Source organism: Xenopus laevis, chromosome 9_10L, assembly GCF_017654675.1.
Source record: "Xenopus laevis strain J_2021 chromosome 9_10L, Xenopus_laevis_v10.1, whole genome shotgun sequence".
Classification (NCBI taxonomy): domain Eukaryota; kingdom Metazoa; phylum Chordata; class Amphibia; order Anura; family Pipidae; genus Xenopus; species Xenopus laevis.
The window spans coordinates 52,344,857-52,363,908 of record NC_054387.1 but is presented as its reverse complement, the minus strand read 5'-3'; the positions used below and the strand labels follow the sequence as shown (position 1 = coordinate 52,363,908).

General features: G+C 44.4%; 1 protein-coding gene across 4 annotated transcripts in view; it reads left to right on the top strand.

Annotated features, from left to right (window-relative positions):
• Positions 1-19,052, top strand: part of LOC108701181 (netrin-1) — a 64,466-nt gene that overhangs the window by 27,378 nt on the left and 18,036 nt on the right. For all 4 annotated transcript variants that reach the window (XM_041577507.1, XM_041577506.1, XM_018235470.2 and 1 more), the window contains exon 3: positions 11,006-11,194. In XM_041577507.1, coding sequence (XP_041433441.1) covers positions 11,006-11,194 — 189 coding nt within the window. The remainder of the gene's footprint in view (positions 1-11,005; positions 11,195-19,052) is intronic.

The following is a 19,052-nucleotide window of genomic DNA, read 5'->3' as shown; positions in this document are numbered from 1 at the left end:
CATGACTAGTAATCCTGAATAACGAATACATTGCTGAGAAACACAGTGGGTCAGGGGTTCTGTTGATACTTCCTAGTGCTCCCAAGTGTCAGAAATATGTTAATTCGTCTGAGACTACAAACCACTGACCCAAAGGTTACGGTTGATAAGGTTCTTTCCAAGGCAGTCACAACACAAGTGGTCAACATGCTGGATTTGAGGTCGGCCGCTTCCAGTAAGAGTGATATTTTTGGGGGGATAACATTGTGTTGGATAATCTGGGCCATGAGGCAGACAAAGAAGCGGAAAACAAAAGACAAAAAAGCCACCCTAGAAATAGTTTAGCAATGTCATGCCTACCCGATCCAAGGCAATTAGTTTCTCCCTACAATCAGATTAACCTGTACATGTTAGTGTGTTGTGCCAAACCAGGCTTCCTGCTTTCCCAAGACTTTGGCATGAGAGCCGAGGGGGGGGGGCTTTGTCAACAATTGCAAAAAAACTCTCTGAACCTTAAGCAGTAGAAATGGGGGGGGGGGTTGAGGGGAGTGGGGGCCCTTGGCCATTCCATTGCTCCTCTGCTTTCAGTTTGGGGAATGGACAAAAGAACAGACATTGTTTACAGCGGACAGCAACAGTGCCAACGACTGGCTGCATCTCCTTCACCCCCTTCACATTCTCTTCTTCTTGCTCATGTATTCTGTTTTAGTACAAAGAACAAGGCCTCTTGACATGTCACTGTATCAGTACAACTGTTGTGGCCTAGGACAGGACTGTCCCATAGGAACATGTCACTGACGACATTATACACTTTGGGTCTAGGGAAGGACTGATAAACGATGTCAGCCCATTAGATAGCCACTTTGGGCCTAAGGAAGGACTGACCCATAAACAGTGTCACTGGACATTGAGTACACTTTGGGCCTAGGAAGGACTGACCCATAAACATGTCACCTAAGTAACACTTTGGCGACCTAAGGCAAGGACTAGACCCATAAACATGTTCAAACATTAGTACACTTTGGGTCTTAGGAAGGATTGACGCCATAAAACATAGGTCACTGACATTAGTACACCGACTGACCATAACATGTCACTGACACACACCTAGGACTGACCCACAAACAGACACTTTGGCCTAGGAAGGACTGACCCATAAACATGTCATGACACAGTACACTTTGGGTCTAGGAAGTGACTGACCCATAAACATTGTCACTTAGACATTAGTGACAGCTTTGGGACCTAGAAGGACTGCCCTATAAACATGTCACTGACATTAGTACACTTTGGACCTAGAAGGACTTTTGCCCAAAACATGTCACTGACATTAGTACACTTTTGGGCCTAGGAAGGACTGACCCATAAACATGTCACTGACATTAGTGCACTTTGGGCCTAGGAGACTGACCCATAAACATGTTCCTAACATTAGTACACTTTGGGCCTAGGAAGGACTGACCCATAAACCATGTTCACTGACAATTAGTACACTTTGGACCCTAGAAAGGACTGACCCATAAACATGTCACTGACATTAGTACCTTTTGGGACCTAGGAAGGACTGACCCATAAACATGTTCAACATGGACATGTAGACATCTTTGGGCCTACTGACCCATAAACATGTCACTGGACATTAGTCACTTTGGGCCTAAGGAAGGAACTGACCATAAAAACACATGTCCACTGGACATTAGTACAACTTTGGGCCCTAGGAAGGACTGACCCATAAACATGTCACTAGACATTAGTACCACTTTGGGGCCTAGGAAGGACTGACCCATAACATAGTCCCTGGACATTAGTACAAGCTTTGGGCCTAGGAGGGACTGGACCCCATAACCACATGTCCACTAACATTAGTACACTTTGGGGCCTAGGAAGGACTGACCCATAAACATGTCCTCGACATTAGTACAACTTTCGGGGCCTAGGGAAGGACTGACCCATAAACATTCACTGACATTAGTACAACTTTGGAGCCTAGGAAGGACTGACCCATAAAGCGATGTCACTGACATTAGTACACTTTGGGCCTAGGAGGGACTGACCCATAAACATGTCACTAAACATTAGTACACTTTGGGGCTCAGGAAGGACTGACCCATAAACATGTCCTCTGACATTAGTACACTTTGGGTCTAGGAAAGGACTGACCCATAAACATGTCACTGACATTAGTACACTTTGGGCCTAGGAAGGACTGACCCATAAACATGTCACTGACATTAGTACACTTTGGGTCTAGGAAGGACTGACCCATAAACATGTCTACTGACATTTAGTACACTTTGGGTCTAGGAAGGACTGACCCATAAACATGTCACTGACATTAGTACACTTTGGGCCTAGGAGGGACTGACCCATAAACATGTCACTGACATTAGTACACTTTGGGCTAGGAAGGACTGACCCATAAACATGTCTCTGACATTAGATGCTACCTTTTGGGGGCCTAGGAAGGACTGACCCATAAACATGTCACTGACATTAGTACACTTTGGGCCTAGGAGGGACTGACCCATAAACATGTCACTGAACATTAGTACACTTTGGGCCTAGAAGGACTGACCCATGAACATGTCACTGACATTAGTACACTTTGGGCCTAGGAAGGACTGACCCATAAACATGTCACTGACATTAGTACACTTTGGGCCTAGGAAGGACTGACCCATAAACATGTCACTGACATTAGTACACTTTGGGCCTAGGAGGGACTGACCCATAAACATGTCACTACATTAGTACACTTTGGGCCTAGGAAGGACTGACCCATAAACATGTCACTGACATTAGTACACTTTGGGTCTAGGAAGGACTGACCCATAAACATGTCACTGACATTAGTACACTTTGGTCTAGGAAGGACTGACCCATAAACATGTCAACTGACATTAGTACACTTTGGGCCTAGGAAGGACTGACCCATAAACATGTCACTGACATTAGTAACACTTTGGGTCTAGGAAGGACTGACCCATAAACATGTCTCTGACATTAGTACACTTTGGGTCTAGGAAGGACTGACCCATAACATGTCACTGACATTAGTACACTTTGGGCTAGGAGGACTGACCCATAAACATGTCACTGACATTAGTACACTTTGGGCCTAGGAAGGACTGACCCATAAACATGTTACTGAACATTAGTACACTTAGGGGTCTAGAAAGGACTGACGCCATAAACATGTCACTGACATTAGTACACTTTAGGCCTAGGGAAGGGACTGACGCCATAAACATGTCACTGACATTAGTACACTTTGGGGCCTAGGAAGGAATGACCCATAAACATGTCACTGACTTTAGTGCACTTTGGGCGCTAGGAAGGACTGACCCATAACATGTCACTGACATTAGTACACTTTGGACCTAGGAAGGACTGACCCATAAACATGTCACTGACATTAGTACACTTTGGGCCTAGGAAGGACTGACCCATAAACATGTCACTGACATTAATACACTTTGGGTCTAGGAAGGACTGACCCATAAACATGTCACTGACATTAGTACACTTTGGGCCTAGGAAGGAATGGCCCATAAACAGGGAGCATGGCAGGCAGTGATACTCATCACCACTATATAAGATAGTCTGCAGCAGGTTCTGACTGTATATAATCAGAAACATGAGTGGGGCAATACAAATACTGGTTGTCTTTTATTATTTATAACCATTAAGATTTTGATTGGGTCCAAAAGCCCACTTCCCCCTCATTCGGCTTCTTCCTCTCACCCTATGCCCCCTCCTTTCATTGCAATGAATTAAAGTTTAACCCTCACACTCCTGGCCAGTCAGATGGACACGGGCCAGACCCTACAGAAAGCGTTTTATCTGTGGAATTTAGTAGCTTACCTCGTGTTTGTCTAACAAAATCTCCGACATTAGTAGGGGATCAAGATCTAACGGCGCTTCCCAGTTGCACAGAGACAAAAACACTGTGCCACATATAACCCTGTATAAAAGGCAGCGTTTTAGGCGTATACGACAGGCAGTACCGGCAGCTTACCAGGACCTTACTCTTTTATTATCTTTTTTGGGCTTTATTTATCTTAGTTTGGATAGACATCTCCCTGTCAGTGATCCACCACCCTGCCGAGGAGTCCATGGAAAGTGAGGGGAATAACACTTAAATATATTATTTCCTATGGCTGTTGAGTGAGGGTTCACAGATGTGGTACAACTAAACCTCCTCCTGTGCAGCCATATTTCCTACCAGCTTTGCAGCCTCTTGCGTTTGGGGTGTACCATTTAAAGGATGGAGATGGCAATATTGGCTTATGGCACAGGCCAAATATCTGACCCCATATTTTTTTTAAAGGGATTGTTCAGTATAAAAAAAAAACTGGGTAAATAGGCTGTGAAAAATAAAAAATGTTTCTAAGATAGTTAGTTAGCCAAAAATGTAATGTATAAAGGCTGAAGTGACTGGATATGTAACATAATAGCCAGAACACTACTTCCTGCTTTGCAGCTCTCTTGGTTTCCACTGATTACCAGTAACCAATCAGTAAATTGATGCTATTGAGGGCCACATGGGTCATATCTGTTGCTTTTGAATCTGAGCTGAATGCTGAGGATCGATTACAAACTCACTGAACAGAAATGTACCATGTGGCCCCCCTTCAAGTCGCTGATTAACTCAGAGTTAGAGAGCTGAAAAACAGGAAGTAGTGTTCTGTTCTGTTAAACATCCAGTCACTCCAGCCTTTATACATTACATTTTTGGCTAACTAACTATATTAGAAACTTTTTTTCATTTTACACGGCCTATCTATTTACCCAGTTTTTATTTTTACACTGAACTGTTCCTTTAATTCACACTTTGAACTGGAGTACGGTGTTTGATTGCAAGCTCTTCAGCTCAGATTCTGCCTTCATATAAGGCTGAAAAGCAGCTTTCAACCTGCCCCTCTTGAGAGAGTGGGGGTTGCAGAAAGTGACAGTCCCCGGGCAGCTGCACAGTTAATTAGCCGGGGCTGCGGGATGGTGTCTGCTGCCCTGATGTTGTTTTAAGGAGTAATGATATTCACACCTCGGCTGCCTGCATGTTTGTGTAACCAGCGTGACCCCTCTCCTTCTAAAATGGGTTAGCACCAGGTGTAAATAAAGGGGAGGGAAAAAGGGCCGGCACCTACACCCCCACTTGGTAATTTGAGAGTTAGTGGGGTGCGCGGGTGCGGCAGTGTGAATACTTGCACTCAGACTCGGGGCAAATATGGCCAAATTGCAATTCCTACCATCAAAATGTAGCAGCTAGGTCTGTTAAGCAGCTGGCTTCTGCTACAGGGCTTCAAGAGTCAGAACCGGCAGTGCAATGAATATAAACAGACAGACAGATCTGTATTCAGCAGCAATGACATTTACAAATAATGCTTAAATCATTAAAAAAATGTTATGAATGTAAAGTTTAGTTGTGAAATTCAACCTGGAGCCAGTGTCCCTCATACTGAGGCCTGCTTGCGCTCATCTGCACTGGGGTCACAGTGCAGCACTTTTTTTTAGGTTTCTCTGCTCCCCACCTCCCTTTTCCCTAATGCTTTCCCACCTGTCTCAACTAACAGCTCTTTTATGAACCCCCGTTTATGTTATACCCCATTACCCAATAAAGCAGCGTTACATCAGCTGCAAACTCCCACATTATCACACACATTGGCCAAACCACACACAATTGCCCCTTTGTTTGCCCTGCGTGCTCATCCCCAGGCACTCTGTGTCCTTCCCTGTTCTAAAAGGGGGTTTTCCTAGTTTGAGCAAAGGAGAGAACAATTCAGCAATTAGTATCATTGCCACAAGCGTTACCAACGGGGTGGGACTTGCACACCTGCATTCATGTTTTTTTTTTTAATTGATTTCTGTTACAATACAAGGGAACATCTATAATGTTATTTCTCTAATGGGTCTTCCAGTGGTTGAGCCTGGGGCAAAACTGACTCTTTGGGACCCCCTTATCTCTATAAGCTAGGAGTGACTAATGTTTGGAACCTCACACATCAACAGCCTTTGGTGGTTAGTGAGTGCTGGGGGTTGAACTTTAACAACGACTGAAAGGCTGTAAATTGGACAACACAGATTTAAAATGTTACAGTCTCCATCTTGCCTGTTTCCATCTCACCGTATAGTTAGCAGCTTAAGCTGGCCATAGACGCAAAGATCCGATCGTACGAATCGAGGATTCGTACGATTTACGGACCGTGTGTGGAGAGTCCCGTCATTTTTCATCCGGCGGAGATCGGTCGTTTGGTCGATCGGACAGGTTAGAAAGTTTATGTCGGCTGCCGATAATATCTCTGCGTGTATTGCCGATCGTACGATTTTCAGAGAGAGACTGTCACTAGCTTTGTCGGACATAACTTTCGTACGATTGCTGTCAGGGGCAGAACATTGGCTGATCTGTTCTTTAACTACTTTATTTGATCTGAATGGTAAGACTTTGATCTCAATGGTTAGTGGCAGGTCGGGAGATGGGGAAGTCCATTCGTTGATTCGTACGATCGGATCTTTGCGTCTGTGGCCAGCTTTACTCTACTGTCTCCATCTTGCCTTACTGTCTCGAAGTTGCCCTATTGTCTCCATCTTGCCCTACTGTCCCCATCTTGTCCTATTGTCTCCATATTGCCCTACTCTCCCCATCTTGTGGTATTGTCTCCATCTTCCCCTACTGTCTCCATCTTGCCTTACTCTCTCTAACCTGCCTACAGTCTCCATCTTGCCCTACTGTCTCCGTCCTGTCCATCTTGCCCTACTGCCTCCATCTTGTCCTACTTTCTTCATCTTGCCTTACTGTCTCTAACCTGCCTACAGTCTCCATCTTGCCCTACTTTCTCCGTCTTGCCCTACTGTCATCAAATTGCTCTACACTCTCCATCTTGCCCTTTCCTTTGTCTACATCTATTTACACCATCATAATACCTTCATACTGTCTCATACCATCTGTATTTTTCAAATCTTCTCTTTACTCCATACTGTATACCCGATTCCACTGCTCTGCTTTCTTCCCTGTCCCACCCTTGTATCCATCCCATTCACTTCCCTTACACACCTGCCTTCTCTGCAGCTCCACTTTCAACACCAAAGTCAATTACTCCGTTCCAAGCTCCTATGGGGAACCTTTGCTGTTCTAACTGGCGGCGCCGGTCTCTTGACTGGCACCAGGAGGAAATGGAACACAGTAGCAGGAGGTGCTGTCTCCCCTAAATACACACATTAATCTCTGTTTTTGGGAAATGGAAATGACCCCACTGGAGCAATGTGCTCAGTAACAGACGGATTTTCCAGGCAGATTTCCTTGTTACTCAGTGGAGCTGCCAGACATGTACCTGGAGAATCACCCTCGTCATGACCAAAATGATTTATGGGATGCCATTTTCCATACAGAGGTCCTGCTCTTGTAAATGTACTAATGGAACCACTGGCTGTATAGGTTCTGCTCTATGTATGGATGACAACTAGCTGCGGCTTCAATGGACAAAAGCTGTTAAGGAATACTGGGAGTTGTAGTTTCTCTGGCCTTCTCAGGGTTTCCATTCTTAGGTTTTGTTTTAAAAAAAAAAAAAAAGATAAAGGGCCCAACTGGTTTAAACTGAAGCTCTTTATTAAATGATAAAAATCTGCTGGGACATCTCCATACACATGCCTATCTGACCGAGTGATCTTTAATATCCGTATTCTTGTGAGATCCTGTAGGGAAAAACCATTTCCCTGTGCAGGGGATCTGATTATGCGGTCACATGCTAATGTGTCGTACTCCTGAGTAGGAAAATATATAATAAAAAGCAGCATTTAAAGTATCCACAAGTAAAATAAATGTTCCACATGTTGGTTAACCACAGACCGACTTACAGAATAGCCTGGAGTAATAGCTTGCATTCCCCTCCTCTCTTCCCTTTGCTTGCGCCAGGGTTATACAGGGGCACAATAACAGGGCAAAGGGAATCTCCTCCGATTCACTATCCCACAGAGTCCAGAAAGGCAGCTTGGCTCTTATATTGTACCGAAGATTGTCTGTAATGTTTTCAGCCACACTCCTTCACACACCTTCCAAGAGGCTATCATCCCCACTCCTACTATACCTGCTATCCCACATCCACAGTCCCTTCCCAGAGGCTTTTATCCCCACTGCTACTATAGGCACCATCTCTCCCTACTATACCTGCTATCCCACAGTCACACTCCCTTCCTGGAGACTATTATCCCACTGCTACTATAGGTACCATCTCTCCCTACTATACCTGCTATCCCACAGCCACAGTCCCTTTCCAGAGACTATTATCCCACTGTTACTATAGGCACCATCTCTCCCTACTATACCTGCTATCCCACAGCCACAGTCCCTTTCCAGAGACTATTATCCCACTGTTACTATAGGCACCATCTCTCCCTACTATACCTGCTATCCCACAGCCACAGTCCCTTTCCAGAGACTATTATCCCACTGCTACTATAGGCACCATCTCTCCCTACTATACCTGCTAGCCCACAGCCACACTTCCTTCCCAGAGACTATTATCCCACTGCTACTATAGGCACCATCTCACGCTACTATACGTGCTACCACACAGTCCCTTCCCAGAGACTATTATCCCACTACAACTATTAGTCCCTGCTACTAATCTGAGAGTTACTGGGATGCGCTGGTTCAGCAGTGTGAATGCTTGCACTCAGGCTCGGGGCAAATATGGCCAAACTGCAATTCCTTCCATCACAATGTAGCACCTAAGTCTGTTAAGCAGCTGTCTTCTGCTACAGGGCTTCAAGAGTCAGAACCAGCAGTGCAATGAATATAAACAAACTGTATTCAGCAGCAATGACATTTACAAATAATGTTAAAATCATTAAAAAAATTTAATTAATGTATAGTTTAGTTGAAAATTCAGTCCCTTCCCAAAGACTTATCCCACTGCTACTATAGGCAACATCTCTCTCTACTATACCTGCTATCCCACAGTCACAGTCCCTTACCAGAGACTATTATCCCCACTGTTACTATAGGCACCATCTCTCCCTGCTATACCTGCTATCCCATAGACACAGTCTCTTCCCAGAGACTATTATCCCCACTTTTACTATAGGCACTATCTATCCCTACTATACCTGCTATACCACAGCCATAGTCCCTTCCCAGACTATTATCCCCACTGTTACTATAGGCACCATCTCTCCCTACTATACCTGTTATCCCACAGTCCCTTCCAGAGACTATTATCCCACTGCTACTATAGACACCATCTCTCCCTACTATACCTGCTATCCCACAGTCACTGTCCCTTGCCAGATACTATTATCCCACTGTTACTATAGACACCATCTCTCTCTACTATATCTGCTATCCCACAGCCACAGTCCCTTCCCAGAGACTATTATTCCACTGCTACTATAGGAACCATCTCTCTCTACTATACCTGCTATCCCACAGTCACAGTCCCTTCCCAGAGACTATTATTCCACTGCTACTATAAGTGTTGCTTCCATAATAAAAAGGTCAATTTGTGCCAGGTTATTATGTGACTCAGGACCTGTGTCTTATTAATGCCCTTCTAAAATCATTTGTAACTATACACCATATGCCAGGCATTTCTAGGGACCACCTTCACTAGGTTTGGCTATAGACATAGACTATTTTTTCAGACGTCCCTCAATCATCATCTCATCAGCACAGAAGCCCCCCCCATCCCTGGCTTTGGTGTTTTCGTCACCTCCTTTTAGCCTCTGTCAAATTGTTGTCACCCAAGGCTGTCAGGGTGCTGCTTGTTGTGACAGCAAATCTGTTTCTGTGGAAGTGACACCAGGAATTCCTGACAACAGGACCTTCAGAGCCAGCGATCCCGGACGTTTATTTGTCTGAATTTTCAACATCATGCAGGAATTCAAAGGGCAACTCTCTTTGTAGGATCTTGTTTCAGTTTTGCTCAGTGACAGTCGGCATATTTACTTTAGTTAATCCGCTGTAGGTAAGAAGTACGGGCGTCAGATCAACCCTGAGTAGCGCTGACATCCCAATTCTATTCGACATGTCCAAAATAAACACAAAAGTAACACATTGGCCTTTACTCTATGCCGACCATCAACACAAAGCGACAACTCCTGCCTCTATCTGCCCAGACCTGTGGGCCTCCTTGTTTGGATTTGCTTCATGGATTCCGAAAGCTTCCTTCTTATCTTAAAATCCTTCCCTATAACAAAATGAAGTACTATTATGTGTTACCACTCAAACCTTTTTGTGTCTTTTAAGAAATTATTACCAGCTATAACGTTTGACACGGTGTCCACTTCATTGTCATCCTTACACTGTGATTGGACAGGAGCAAACACTCTGATTGGGTACGAGGTCCATTTGAGAAGCTTCTGCAGTGCTGTTGTTTAACTGGTGAGAGGGTGGTTAATTTGCCCCACTGGGACATCTCCTGGTAAGCTGTTGGGTTGTCCCAACCCTTGTTCTGAAGATTCTAAAAGTGATGGTATGATTAACAATGAATTTTTAGCACATGCTGATTTCTTTTTGAAGTCTACAATTTGCTAATAATTTGCTTCCGGTCCTGGGCCCTGTGCGAGTCACTTCCAATTAGGAGTTTTTGAGGTCCGGGCACTGACTGCCCATAAAATATTCATGAGATCCTGCTGGTTATGTGTCAGGCCAAAGCCATGACTCACCCCTCCTGTGCCAACAGACCTGGCACAATCCGCCAGCGACCTTTATGTTTTCCATAGCCCCACAACTCAGCCCCCATACACCATGTGTAACTCCTGCCAGGCCAGACAGGGCAAAGCAGGACACACAACTTTGCACTTCCGACTGTATCTGCTGCCAGCTCTGCATGTTCATGAACAAACAGCTCTATGCCCACAAAGGCACACGACTAAGGTTAAGAACCCCCCCCCTTCCCATGTGTTTATGTGCTACAAATTCCAACATCCTTAGCCAAGCCAATCAGTAACAGGGGAACCAATGTGCTAATAACCGAGTGACTGCCAGTTATTGATAATGATGAGCTTCCTTCCCCATCTTCTCTCTCTCCAGCCTGTAACTGCAACCTGCACGCCCGGCGGTGCCGATTCAACATGGAATTATTCAAACTGTCAGGTCGGCGTAGTGGAGGCGTCTGTCTAAACTGCCGGCATAACACGGCTGGGCGGCACTGCCACTACTGCAAGGAGGGTTACTACCGTGATATGACCAAGCCTATCACCCACAGAAAGGCATGCAAAGGTGAGAGTTCCCCCCCTAAGGTCTGTGTTCTGCCTGCACTTACTGTATGTCTCTGTTCTGTGTTTGTAGTCTGTCTGCTGAGGGTCTGGGTCGGCATAATCCCAGACTTACTTTCTATTGATTTGATTTGATATATTTATAAACTATAAGAGCTCAGTGGGACTATTATTCTGATCCCGAGTGCATATCTAGAACTGTTACCATAAACCAAGGAAGGGCTGCTGTTCTTTCTGCCAAATGAAGACAGACTCATTAAGACTCTGAAGCTTCAACAGAACATTTTTGTGTAAATAAAGAATGATGTTGCACCTCGAAAATGCTTATTATACACTTTCTCCTTTCTACCCCAGAGAGGAAGAAGGGCTGAACCAACTCCAGCAATACTGTTAGACCATTAGTCTTGCGCTTACTCTATGATGACTGTACACTCTAGGGATCAGGAACTCCCACCTTTTTTGTTCTAATGTTGCTCTATGATGACTGTAAAGTCTATGAAACAGGTACTCTTAGAAAGGTACCCTTTAGAGAGCAGGTCATCTTATCTCAGCACACCCAGAATATATAAATATTCAGTGTATTAAAGATAAATAGGCTGTGCCCCTTTCTGTGCCACTGCCAGCAGAAAACAGAATAATTTTTTTTATTTCATTTTAAAAAATCTTGAACGGTTTCTACTTATAAAGTTTTAACCATTTTGAAATCAGGAAGGCCAGTGAAAGGGTTAATTGGGTGCAGCAGTGAAGCAGTTAATGTTCACTGGTCGTTCCCACCCCTCCTCCCTGCCCGCTCTCTTCCAGCGCACAGGTGTGCATACCAAGGGACAGTGGGTTGCATTGAACAGGTTAAGCAGAGAACGCAGAGGGAGGGGAAGGTTTGGTACAAAGACTTGGGAGCTTGGAGGAACGATCCCAGACATCTTTGTGGGGCACAGGTAGATAGAAAACAGCGCAGGAGAGTCACGGCACAAAAAGTCCACATTAATCCACTTACAAACAGAGGGGAGAGAGGAGGGGCAGGTAACATGAGCAGATGGGTGCAGGTGTTTCAGGCCTGAGGTGAGGCTGTTCCCACAATTGCAGACAAATGGTTCGGCTAGGTCACAATGAATTCTGAGACTGGCTGCCACGGCTACACTTTTCAAATATGTCTGTGCACATGCCAGGGCGAGCGGCTCCATTTGCACGCATACCAGACTTATAAGGGCCAGATTGCTCAGGATGGAAGAGCAAATGCACAAGGGGGTGCAAAACTGCACAATGCACATTCATCTAGAACACTCATTGCACTCACACTTTCTACTAGATTTATAATTTGGCAGATCAAGGCAAAGCTCTGCATGGGCTCTCCTGTGCTTCCAGTCCTCTTGCTCTTGTCTAGCCCATGTGCCTGAACGACATACAAGCCTGGGGGGGTCTAACCCCTAACAATACTTCTGAATGCAGACAGCACTGTAATCAGCTTTTTGTATTCCATGATGGGAGTGTTATGCCTCTTCTGGATGCAGCCTCTGGTGTAAGGTACAAATACCAAAAACAGGACACTTTTGGACTGTGCACCCTACTCCCAGTTTTGTAAATACATCTTAAAGTATAGAATTATATATGTGCTCTTACAGTTCTCCTTTATATCTGTACATATCCTTTTGGTTAGAGTACCCTTTGTGTCCTTACACATCCCCATAGTCCTTACATACTATGTCCAATAATAGATCCCCCCTCTATGCCCTGTAGATTAGCTGTGCTTGGTTTATTAGAGGATGACATTATAGCTGAATCTGTCCCATTAGTGCAGCTCCAGGCTGCAGATATTTGGCTTAAGCTGGCCATAGATTTTTAAAAGATCCGATCGTCATCGTGAGACCACGATTATCTCGGAACGATTGTACGAATTGTCCAACAACTAAAAAGACCAATTTGCCAGGAAAACAAAGGGGAGCTGCCTGCTTGGCCCTGCAAACCTAGATAGATTGCACTGGGACCGACAAAGATTTTTTAACCTGGCTGATCAATTTTCTGACAGATGTCAACAGAAAAATCATAAGATGTACGATCGTTAGAATCCCACTAACCACACGATAATTTCGAAGGATTGGTCGGACTTCGCTAAAATTAGTCGGTCGGCAAGAAAAATCTTTGCGTCTATGGGGAGCTTTAGAGTCAGTACTGATGGCAGTAGGGTAACCATGTTTGTGAAGGTCCCAAGTCTTACCAGGCTAAATTACACATTAGGTCTCACCCTTTAAACATCAGCATTACTTTAGTGATATCTTATTTCTACCTGGGTTTCCTTCTAATAAAGTGATATTCTGGATTAAATTACAGCAAATGAGACAAAATAAAGCAAAAAAAAAAAAAAAGTATTTTCCACTCCCCCAAACATAACTCCCTGTGGCCTTAAACTATGACGTTTGCATTTGCAGAACACCCAACATTCTCTTTTCATAATAAAATCCTTGGTGCCATTAAATATTGATCATAAAGCCTGGCAAGAGAAGGGTTCTCGGATGAGTGAGCTAATGAGGTATCTGGTTTCCATCATCTTTGTGCCCATTCAATAATGAGGGCTGATCTTTTTAATCCCAGTGGCTAGTGAGGTCTCTGTCAGTGGAGCCCACTGACCTGGGTAAGTTCCACTCTGTTAGACCTAACAATACCAGCAATTCCTCATGGGAGATGATTAAAAGGACTCATCTAAAAAAAAAATTAATTTTTGCAATGGGACTTTAATGGGAATCACCTGGACCCCTGGATCATTCAATTGTCGCTCCCCTTTACCCCACAGATCCCTGAGCTCTTGGCAGCTATAACTCCACTTACTTCTTGGTGATGTGGATTGGGTTTCTTAAACGACCGCAGATTTACATACAGCACAGAGAGCAATATTATAGGCTTTATTGTTTATCTAAAAATAACAGTGTGTTCAGCCCAAATATATCACATTTTTTAAATAACTCTCTCACCATTCTAATAAGGTCCTGCACCTTAGCACCTAGTCCTGTCAGCCTTGCACGGCCTCCTGCTTTCATTTTAACAGGGGGACCAATGAGAGACCATCGCTGTGACCTTTACTGTCTTCCATTGAAAGTCACTTGGCAGATACACCAGGTGTTAGTCAAGGCGCGATGCTTTATAGCAGAGCACCTGTGTGTGGGGCAGGTGCACTTACACTATCATAGCACCCCCTTTTGTCTCAATAGGGCATTTCTTCTTATTCTATATATACAGCAATGTTTTGTTATGGGTAAGTGGCTCATGTGACATAATGTAGCAATAACTCTGTTGTTCTCAATATGTGGGTATATATAGGGATTTATTTATATCTCTATGAAATGTGGTTTCCTGGTGTGGACTGACCCATGGGCACATTAATACACTTTGGGCCTAGGAAGGACTGACCCATAAACATGTCACTGACATTAGTACACTTTGGGCCTAGGAAGGACTGACCCATAAACATGTCACTGACATTAGTACACTTTGGGCCTAGGAAGGACTGACCCATAAACATGTCACTGACATTAGTACACTTTGGGCCTAGGAAGGACTGACCCATAAACATGTCACTGACATTAGTACACTTTGGGTCTAGGAAGGACTGACCCATAAACATGTCACTGACATTAGTACACTTTGGGCCTAGGAAGGACTGACCCATAAACATGTCACTGACATTAGTACACTTTGGATCTAGGAGGGACTGACCCATAAACATGTCACTGACATTAGTACACTTTGGGTCTAGGAAGGACTGACCCATAAACATGTCACTGACATTAGTACACTTTGGGTCTAGGAAGGACTGACCCATAAACATGTCACTGACATTAGTACACTTTGGGCCTAGGAAGGACTGACCCATAAACATGTCACTGACATTAGTACACTTTGGGTCTAGGAAGGACTGACCCATAAACATGTCACTGACATTAGTACACTTTGGGTCTAGGAGGGACTGACCCATAAACATGTCACTGACATTAGTACACTTTGGGCCTAGGAAGGACTGACCCATAAACATGTCACTGACATCAGTACACTTTGGGTCTAGGAAGGACTGACCCATAAACATGTCACTGACATCAGTACACTTTGGGCCTAGGAAGGACTGACCCATAAACATGTCACTGACATTAGTACACTTTGGGTCTAGGAAGGACTGACCCATAAACATGTCACTGACATCAGTACACTTTGGGCCTAGGAAGGACTGACCCATAAACATGTCACTGACATTAGTACACTTTGGGTCTAGGAAGGACTGACCCATAAACATGTCACTGACATTAGTACACTTTGGGCCTAGGAAGGACTGACCCATAAACATGTCACTGACATCAGTACACTTTGGGCCTAGGAAGGACTGACCCATAAACATGTCACTGACATTAGTACACTTTGGGCCTAGGAAGGACTGGCCCATAAACATGTCACTGACATTAGTACACTTTGGGTCTAGGAAGGACTGACCCATAAACATGTCACTGACATTAGTACACTTTGGGCCTAGGAAGGACTGACCCATAAACATGTCACTGACATTAGTACACTTTGGGTCTAGGAAGGACTGACCCATAAACATGTCACTGACATTAGTACACTTTGGGTCTAGGAAGGACTGACCCATAAACATGTCACTGACATTAGTACACTTTGGGTCTAGGAGGGACTGACCCATAAACATGTCACTGACATTAGTACACTTTGGGCCTAGGAAGGACTGACCCATAAACATGTCACTGACATTAGTACACTTTGGGCCTAGGAAGGACTGACCCATAAACATGTCACTGACATTAGTACACTTTGGGTCTAGGAGGGACTGACCCATAAACATGTCACTGACATTAGTACACTTTGGGTCTAGGAAGGACTGACCCATAAACATGTCACTGACATTAGTACACTTTGGGCCTAGGAATGACTGACCCATAAACATGTCACTGACATTAGTACACTTTATGCCGACATATATGCCGACCTCGAGGCGGGTGATATTGAACTGATCCGATCATGGGCACTAGGGCCCAACGATCAGATCATAATGCAGGAGTATGGGCAGTCAGATCGTGGGACCGCATCATCGAGCGAAGATGCGGTCTGCGATCCGAAGGGATTTTTAGCCCTGCCCGATCGACATTGGCCAGATATCAATCGGGAAAGCCCGTCGGAGGGCCCCATACACAGGCCAATAAGCTGTTGACTCGGTCTGTCGGCAGCTTTTATTGGCTTGTGTATGGCCACTACATTGTCAAAAACATTGCTGGTGGCAACAGTACTCGCTGCCAAATATTTCAAAAACAGAAAGAGGGACAACATTTTTGACTACGCCCATTTTATGGCCACACCCCCTACATACCATGTCCATTTTACAAAATGTGGCAGGTTATGGAAAGTTTGAACACATTTCTGGGAGTTTTAGGGCAATGTTTTATGTGTTATAACAGTTTTGCTAATGAAGGTGAATTGCCCTATAAGCTATGAGTTCTCCCAAGAGACTTGCTTTAGTGATGTGCAGGTCGAGAAAAACTTGAACCGACCCCGCACACCTAGAAAATTGGAAGCCAGAACTCGGCAGTCTGAGGTCACTGGCAGGGAGAGCAGGCAGAAGAACTCAACCCAAACCCACCCGCGACCTGCAAACGGTGCAGCAAGGTCAGCCCAAACCCGTGGGTCCCGCTGGTATCAGGTTAGCCCACACATCATTAACTTGCTTGTCTTAAATAGTTAAAATAGTATCTTTGTTTATCTTCAATTGTTACAAATACATCAAAGTGCAAGTGCTGGGTGTTCTGGGATCTCTGCCAAGAGCCTATTTAATTAAATTTCAGAAACTTTGTATCTTTTTCTGGCTGTTCAGTGCAGGAGATCAAACAGAAAGTCGGGACATTTCACTAACAATCCGGGACAGCGGGCTGAGCTGTCAAAATCTGGAAAAACTGGAAAGTTAGGAGGTATGCCATTAGGACACTTTGTGCCTAGGCTTCCTAGTAGGCCCAAAGTCTGATACAGTTACATGTTAGGAATAGAATAAAGAGATAAGCTCAGCAGGATACAGTTCTGGAACTAGGGGTAGGGGGGAAAGTGGCACAAGCCGAGGGCATAACAGTTTGGGGACACTTTACATGTACCTCTTCTACTTACTTTCCCCTATTTTCAGCCATCAGAAAGTAAGTGAATCAGGAGTTTTATACGTGATTGGAGGGTGCGGGTGCACTCCCATGTGCTCTGGAGATAAAGAAGAGGGCAGTAATGGAAGCGCTCACCTTGAGCCCCTATAACTCAGCCCCAGCACTGGCAGGATACCAGCAGTCTTCTCTGCAGTGGGAACTGGCAGTTCATATCTTTGTGGGGAAGTGTGAAAAGCATCAAGGAAACCTGAGTGAGGAAATGCACACTGTCCTGTATAGTGTATTCTATACCCCTGTCATCTTTCCTCTCATGTTTCTTTCCTGTTATATTTTCTCATTCATTTACTCTTTAAGAAAACAGTTTCTTTGTGTGAAAATATTATTCCATAAAGTTTATTTTCCCAGTGTTTTCCCATATTATACATATAGTCCAAGACATTATCCATAGTGCAGCACACACATCATTTTAGGGCCACTACATTTCCTACTTATCATATGACACTGGAGCTGATGGGAAGCCACTATTTTACTTAGATATATAGAAACAAAGTGAATTTAGCTATAAATAACCGACTCTATGCCCAGTGATATCAGATCTCTCTGTACCCACCTCCCGTCTGTATGAGAACATGGCACAACCTGCTATAGATCTGAAGTGGCAATTAAATCTAATTGGTTATTCTGAAGTGGCAATTAAATCTGATTGGCTGGGTATCCTCCTGTGCCCAGTCACAGACACAATAACCCAATTAGTTTCATCTTTCTGTTCTTGGGCCTCCTGATTCTTTTCATTCTTTCCTGCAGTCTCAGTGTTTATTAGCACAATGTGCTGTTCCGTGCTCCCCACCCACTAACACCGTATCAAAGCCAAATAGATGTTCTGCACAGATCCAACTGGCAGTTCTATGAGATGAATATATATGTGCAGATGCTAACATATACAGTATAGTGAAATAGGGACTGAGGGGGCAAGTTAGCACTTTGTATTGACCTTTGTATGAGGCCTGTTAAAAATATGCCAGGTATCAAGCAAGTTACAAAATCCCATTGGACCAATGATGTGGTCCTGTCTGCATAGGTCCTTATTATGATCTGATTGGTTGGCCCAGAGGCCATCTCAATGTTGCTCAGCAGGTGGGAAAAATAACTCACCAAACATGTATTGTTTTACTAATTATCCATAGATCGCAACAGGCTCCAAACATTATGATTTGCTGGTGGGCCCCAGCCAAGGATAACTCTCCAGTACCCTTTCCCACTATAACTGGAGTCTGAATGTCAAGTTTTCTGGTGTGGGAACAGGAAGCCCAATATAACAACAGCAACTAGTGGTGAAACAAAAACACCATGGCAGCTCCCAGTTGGTCATTGAGAAGGCCGCGGTGGCAGAAATAATAACCAGAAACCATTGGCTTCAAGTGATGCCCCATTTCTAACATGCAGAGCAGCAGTGGCAATGACTGCCGAGGTGCCAAGTTCCGTCCCATTTGTTGGAGGGCCGTATGTGCTCAACTCTGAATATCTGTGTGTTTTTTCCCCAACATGCCTGCATTGTATGTATCCCATAAACTGATACTTATTAAGGTAATTGCCAACGGAAGCTCGTTATTGCAATAGTTACTGTACATTTAGTTTCTTTGTTGCTATCGGTGGGCATTGTGTCGCCCGCTGTTCCAGGATAAGTATGAGAGGTAATTTGTGTATGAATATGCTTAAGTAGAAAGCCTGCAT